Raw genomic sequence first — 7,169 nt, 5'->3', positions numbered from 1 at the left:
CAGTGGGCTTTTCCCAATTATGTTGGTGATATAGATGGGAAGCATGTAAGGACCATACTACCACCAAACTCAGGGTCTTACTACTATAATTATAAGGGGTTTAGTAGTATTGTGATGTTGGCGGTGGTGTCGGACAATTATGAGTTTCTCTACCTGGATGTTGGGAAGAACGGCAGAAACTCTGATGGAGGATTGCTCGCCCAGACCAAGTTCTACAGGCGCCTTCAAAATGGCACATTGCAGTTGCCACTTCTGGAGGAAAATGTTGAGGGCTTCAATTTTGTATTTGTCAAAGATGAGGCCTTTGCTCTGCGGGGTCATTTTATGAGGCCGTTCCCCATGAGGAACATGACCCAGAGCAGAAGGTTTTAATTACCATCTGTCACGTGCCAGAATAGTGGTGGAGAATGCCTTTGGCATAATGGCAAGCCGGTTCAGGATCTTCCTAACGTCTATCAACGTGGCCCAATATAAACTTAACCATGTTGTGTTGAGCTGCTGCATTCTCCACAACTACCTAAGAAAGAATGCAGCCAGCTATCTAGCCTCAGTTTCGACTGAGGCTGACTTTGCATCTGATACAGCCACAACAACGGCTATCGAAAGTGGTTGTCCTGGCTTACCCCCCAAAGCACCCACGAAGTCAGGCAAAAATATGTAGAGTACTTCGGGGGTAGAGGGGCAATTGCTTTACAACAAAATGTCACAGATGTGCAATAATTAAAAAAAAAACTAAACTCAGATTTCATTTGAATTACTGTTTGTGTTTCTTATCTGTCTCCTAGGTTCTCAAATGGCCTTTTCATTTTGGCCATTTTCTTCAATAGTGAAAATGTAACTTATTTCATACATGAGGTGACAATCTCTTCTTCAGCTAACTATTATTTTATGTTGTGCTGTGGGTCTGCTGCACACACACACACACACACACACAATGTTATTGTTGTTAAAGTGGAAGTAAACCCATCAATTTAACAGTTTCAAAAAACAGTTACATTTCCGGCATGCCAGGAATTCTAACTGTACATTGGTTGTGCTCTTAGTCAAACTGTCAAACCATCCAATGGCTGGTATCATAACTCATCACATATGCAGCACCATGGCAGTTGAAGATTAAACAGGGTCAAAAATGGCAGCTTCCATGGCTGAAAACGATAGGAGGGTTTACTTCCACTTTAAGTAATGTAATGCATTAATGATAAAAATATTCATCCTTTTCAACTCCTTGAATTAATTGCTTAGAGTCCCTAAAATGGCCTGATTTAGGCACATTTTACAGCACTCTGTCAAGGTAACTGCACCAACTTAACAGATACACTGGTATTGAGCATTGAAATAGGAAGCCACACATTGTTAAGTATAAAACATTTTACTCCAAGCACATTCACATGTGCGTTATAAACTTTTTTTGAACAAACCAGCATCTTGGTGTATAACATGTATGTTTGACATTAATTTGCCTTTTTTGGGACTAAATAGGCATGTTTAAAAATATAACATACACATCCCCAACTCAGCAACTTACAAATTTTCACTTTGCTAAAGTGAAGGCCATATGAGACATTAGTATATCAACACATGTTGATCTTGCCTTCATCAGATGGGGTGAGCTCACCTCTCTAAAAGCCAAATTTTGAAGATGCACACAAATTGGGACTTTTGGATTTCCCTCATGATCCCATGCCTAAAATGTGTCTTTTACCTACATCTATTTTGCTAAAGCCACAAAACACACAGTGTTTCAACATCTCCCATCAGAAAGGCCAATCCTTGGCCCTACAAGTGCACTTTCAAGTGCACTGGCATTGCACTTGTAGTGCAAAGTGGTTTTGCCTTTTTGAAATAAGCCCCATTGTGTCAACATGTGCTAGATCCCATCATGGGGGATCAATGGATGTGTTTCGGGGTCTAACCCCTTCCTCCCAGCTACTTTAGTTTGGAGGAAGGGGTTGCACCCACAAAACACGTACATTGATATCCCATGATGGGAGATAGCACATGTTGACACACTGTGTGTATCTACAAAATGTGGCTTTGAGATTCATTTAAAACTGTAAAAACACCAATGTGACAAATATAAAATGTTATTTTTGTTTAGATTTTTCCTAAAATATCTATGATGTTGCTCAGTCTTTTTTGAACACCATGGATGTTTTGTTTAAATTGTTCCAAATCACAATTGCACACCATGAACTCCCTTATCAGGATTTGTGCACTTGCACTACTGAAGTGAGTTTCTTCTTTCACAACATCCACATCACCTAAAAATAAAAAAACACACCATATATTATAAATATGCAGGCATCCATCTATTACCCGAAGCTGTGGTCTCAGACACTGACCTGTTGTCGACATAATTTCTACCACTTCACCCAGCACTTTGTGAACATCTGCATCCACATCTTCAGGGTGTGTGGTGATTTGCCTTTCTTCATTCGGTGTTGGGTTACTGGTGTCTTCAGTTGTCCCTATTCTTTTCTCCCCTATGTGAATACAAAAAAGGTATACTTAGCAGACAGAAATGTTAGGCTAGAAATAGAAATATGAAACATTTCTTGGAAGTGTCTTCCAATTATCTGTTTTGGCAGAGTTCCAAGCTGAATACATACAGTATTTGTTCCCTTTCAAAAGCTGGAATACTTACCTATTTTGTGCAAGTTTCACACATGGAGAGACCCCCAGTATCCACTGGAGTACCTGCATGGGACACCATAACAAGGTTGTTATGGTGTCCCACACTAGTGCTCCTGCGTCCAGATGTGTAAACAGCTTCTGAGTGTCCTCTCCTGACACTGAATAAAGTTGTCATTTCATCATAGTTTCAAACACATCTAGACAAAAATGAAATAAACTTACAAACAAAAAAATGGAAGAAATGGACTATCTCTCACAAAAAAACAAGCGCTATATGGAAGAATGGAAAAACACTAATTAGACTTCATTAACCAATAAATGGTGCTAGCTGCTGCATATAATCACACTCCAACAGAGATGATAAAAACACATGTAAAATAACCCAAATCTGAAAAACAGGTTCGAGCAGCGCTAATTTCAAATAACTACCAAAATAAAGTAATTATTTTAACTTAAGCCCCTTTTGTGTAATCCGTGTTCTGCGTAGCTGAATATATAGTCCATATATCACATATTGGGAATCGCTCCCACTGTATAAAATGTCTATTTTAAGTTCATAAAGCAGAATAAATGCAGAGTGCTGACACCGACAGAAACCACCTTCACATGTGCATAAGTAGAAAAAGGGGGGCGTGTGGAAGAGAAGCCACCTTGATACAACCCTTACCGGAAAAAAAGGATCAATCTGGCATGTAAATATCCAATCAAAGAGTGGCATCAATCTTCTTTTTCTTATCCACCTCTGAGCTAATCCCCCTCAAATCTTCAGTGAAAAAAATAGCGGACATAGCGCAATCCCATTTAAAACCTATTTAATGATTTTTATATAAAACTTCTCAGTATACACTCACAAAGAAAGACTAATGTCATAGTGTTGTTCACAGTACGTCAGAAGAAATTTACAAGTACAGTCTCTCCTACCGCTCACTGCTACTGTGGCCGACGGAGAATCTGGCTGCCTTCCTAAGGCTACTGGCGTGACTACACTTGTTGTATGGCTCCACCCTGGTGTGTTTTGTCATTCCGACATCATCTGAGAAGGGGGGCCATACGACGCTCACTCTCTTTTATGCATCCGAGATTTGCTGGTAACTCATTAACTCCTTAGCGGTACACAGCTCCTCACTCGGCCACAGGATTTAAAGCACACAGCCTTACAAGTCACCAGACAGACCGGCCATGGTGAATGCCGCTTGCGCACCAAACCTATGCAGCGAACATACACTCGCCGATACTAGTCGACCAGACTCAATCTGTGAACAATTCTTCAAGAGTGCACTTTATAAATTTAGATCCAGTGCCATGGCCAGCATACAATTTAGGATCTCTATATTTCCACACTTATAAAAAATATCATGGTAATCTTATGCTGAACACGGTTTATACTGAACCCAACACGGTCAGGGCAGGACTTACCATTGGGCTTGACTGGGCTCAACCCCATGGGCCCCGCCCAATAGGGGGCCCCGTGGGCCCCCCGCCGAGATACATAGCCAAGTGTACTCGGCTCGGCTCTGCTCACAGTCACGCCCAGTCCCGCCCTATGATGGACATAACACAGGGACTGGGCATTACTGTGAGCGGAGCCGAGTACACTTGACTACTCTTGGCTCCACTCAGGACTGCGAGAGGACCCGAGAGCCGCTGAGAGGACCCGAGAGCCGATGAGAGGACCGGAAAGCTGCTGAGAGGACCCGAGAGTCCTCTCTATCTCGGCGGCGCCATTTTTAAACTTCAAGACTGCGATGACAAGGCTGCAAATGATAAGGCTGCAAATGACACGGGACAAGGCTGCAGATGGATGGGCAAGCTTGCAGATGGACACTGATAAGGCTGCATTGATGGGCATTTAAATGTAAGTTTCTTCCTTAAACTTCCCTCCTAAAAGTTTTTTTTCTTAAAATTCCCTAAACTTGGGGTGCGTGTTATACGCCGGCACGTGTTCTATGCCAATAAATATGGTAATGTATAGAAGGTAGGGCCCGAAAGTGACTCAAGCCCAGGGGCCCCCACCACCCTAAGTCCTGCCCTGAACACGGTTATACATACATTCATTTAGATTAATATACAAACAATAAATAAGAATCAATAATCAAACACTTAATACTGATATAAAATACAAATATAAATATACAAATAGGACCGCAACCTATCTCCTATTGTAAAAAATATATCATAGACGATTCCATCAAAAACCTACTAATTATAAACATGGTACAAATTGCACATAATTCATTATAGGATTAGCAGCCCCAATTTAAAATAAGTATACCCCAGAAGGCTTAACCTAACAATTACGTATACTGCCTATTCACTCCAAGCTAAAGATGGAATAGAATAAGAATGAAAAAGAATCGAATAGCTCTGAAAATGAAAACATTAGTATAAAACCAAAATGTAATAGCCACAATGTTTAAAAAGGGCTACATAAATAGTCTAAAACTAAGATAAAGTAAAATAGCTGCAATAAAACCATAAGACCAATGTCATACCTTATATATTCGCCACGATTGATTTGTCTCAATAATCGCTAATAAAACAATTCACATCTAATTCCACGTTCAAGCCACTAAGCATTAAAGTGTTCATTAAGTATATCCAAAGTGATTCTCTTTTTGATATCTCTTGTACCATGTTCGAACCTCGCCAATTTTGATGGATCCTATCGACACCCCAAAATTTTAAATAAGAGGGGTCTTGATTATGGCACTTTTTAAAATGTAATGATACTCCATGATCTTTGAACCCCACCTCTATGTTATGGATATGCTCAGAAATAAAAAAAATTAGGGTCCTTTTAGTATGGCCCACATACATTAAATTACACGGGCAGGGGACAAGTGATGGAGAGGGGAGGAGCTGCTGATTAGGTGTGCTCCATGACGCCGGCAAGCAACATGCTGAGATACATCTGAGATGTGCTGAGACATGCTGGGATATGCCTTACTACTGATGCAGAGTCTTACTATGCTGGGCTGTAATATGCTAAATGCGGGCATAATGGAGCTTATATAGATATTCACAGCCAGATTACAGCTTTTCGTGACGAAGAAACACCTTGCTTGAGGCTGAGCTTAATGCTCTTTTTCTTCCACATACCGTGGCTGGGTTGAAGGAGGTGGATGGCTGCCCGTGCCGTATCTTGCTGTGGAGTCTGGAGATCACGCTGACTTGATGGAGAGATAGCCGGAAGGAGGAAGTGTGAAGTGGAACCGAGCTTCGGCTCGTCTCTGCCTAAGGAGACGGACTCGACAAGGGGGATCCTCACGTTGATAGCTCCTGGCATCAGCGTTGAGCGGAGAGAAGTCGGGCGGTCCATCGACTGAGTGCGGGGAGCACCGGGACCCTTCGGGACTCTTCGGATCACTCCGAGAACGCTCAGGAGGGATTGGTAATCTCCGGGAAGCTCCGGAAATCTCCGGAAGGTGACGAGATACGAGTGGGGCAGAGCGCTAAGGTACGGAACAGAGGATGGATGAAAACAGGCTTACTGCGGTAAAGGCTTTGGAAGGAGATCCCTGTGAAGGCACAGAAATAACTTACAACCAGAGAAGGCATTGGAGTACATAGAGGAACAGAATATTCATGAGTAGAATAAGAAGCAAAAAAGTAAAGTTATTGTTTATGTCTGTGCCTATGCCCATACGCCCAGCATAAGTAAAATCCCTGTAGCTGTAAGGGTGAAGAAGTGACTCTTATTTTTTCTTTCACTTATCCATGGAACCTATGCATACATATTAAAAGTGAGCAGTGAATGGAAGGAAAGAGAGAGAAGAGGATTAAAAATTATTGAAAAGACTGTTACATTTTACATCTCTCTTAAACTGATTTTAGTACAATTAAATATGGTTGTGTTCTATTTCATATATCTACGAGAGGATCTGGAAAGCTAAGAAATATTGCATATTGTTAAAGAGTAAATAAAAAGAAGGGGAAAAAATAAAAAATAAATAAAAGAAAGATCGCAAATAAATATGGAGGGAAATAAATCATCTGGTTCTGGTGGGAATAAAAAGGAGAAAAAGGAGAGCAAAAGCAAATTTAATTCTGAGGCTCAAGTTCAAACTACTGATATTGAGGAATTTTTTCAGCAACTGCAACCTCAAATACAGATGCAAACATCGCAGATAATACATACAACACAGTTATCCCAGGAGGTAATGAACTCTGTAGAATCATCTTTGGTCTCAGGAGTTTCAGGAATATCAGGAGAAGAAATGATAATGCAGCCTAGAAATAGTTCCCCAATAGATACACTGGATATAGAAGTGGAAGATAAAAAGGAGAAAGAGAAGGAAAGGTGGGATATTAAATCATATATAACCTCCTTACCCACAAAGACAGACATGGATCACTATATCCAAAGATTGGAGAATGTGTACAAAACAGAAATTCAAGAGATAAAGGCAATTACTTTAGAGACGCAAGAAAAAATAGAAAGCGTGAATATAAAGATGGAAAGTTTGGAAAAAGATCTGATTCAATAAAGAAAAAAATGCAAGAACAGGAAACAGATCTAAAGCAATTGGTAAACA

The 7,169-nt window shown here is 40.7% G+C and overlaps 1 protein-coding gene across 1 annotated transcript; it reads right to left on the bottom strand.

The window, feature by feature from the left end:
- Positions 1-1,350: 1,350 nt before the first annotated feature.
- Positions 1,351-6,041, bottom strand: LOC143927030 (uncharacterized). Its single transcript, XM_077451010.1, has 3 exons — positions 5,734-6,041; positions 2,343-2,483; positions 1,351-2,261 (listed from the first exon to the last, which is right to left on the bottom strand). Exons 1-3 carry the CDS (start codon positions 5,951-5,953, stop codon positions 2,095-2,097), a joined length of 528 nt encoding a protein of 175 aa, XP_077307136.1. The 5' UTR covers positions 5,954-6,041; the 3' UTR covers positions 1,351-2,094.
- Between the last annotated feature and the right edge of the window lie 1,128 nt (positions 6,042-7,169).

Source organism: Lithobates pipiens, unplaced genomic scaffold (genome assembly GCF_037356315.1).
Source record: "Lithobates pipiens isolate NorthernLeopardFrog02 unplaced genomic scaffold, aLitPip1_a1.2 Scaffold_23, whole genome shotgun sequence".
Classification (NCBI taxonomy): domain Eukaryota; kingdom Metazoa; phylum Chordata; class Amphibia; order Anura; family Ranidae; genus Lithobates; species Lithobates pipiens.
Note: the sequence above shows the minus strand (reverse complement) of the source record. Positions and strands in the feature narration are given on the sequence as shown.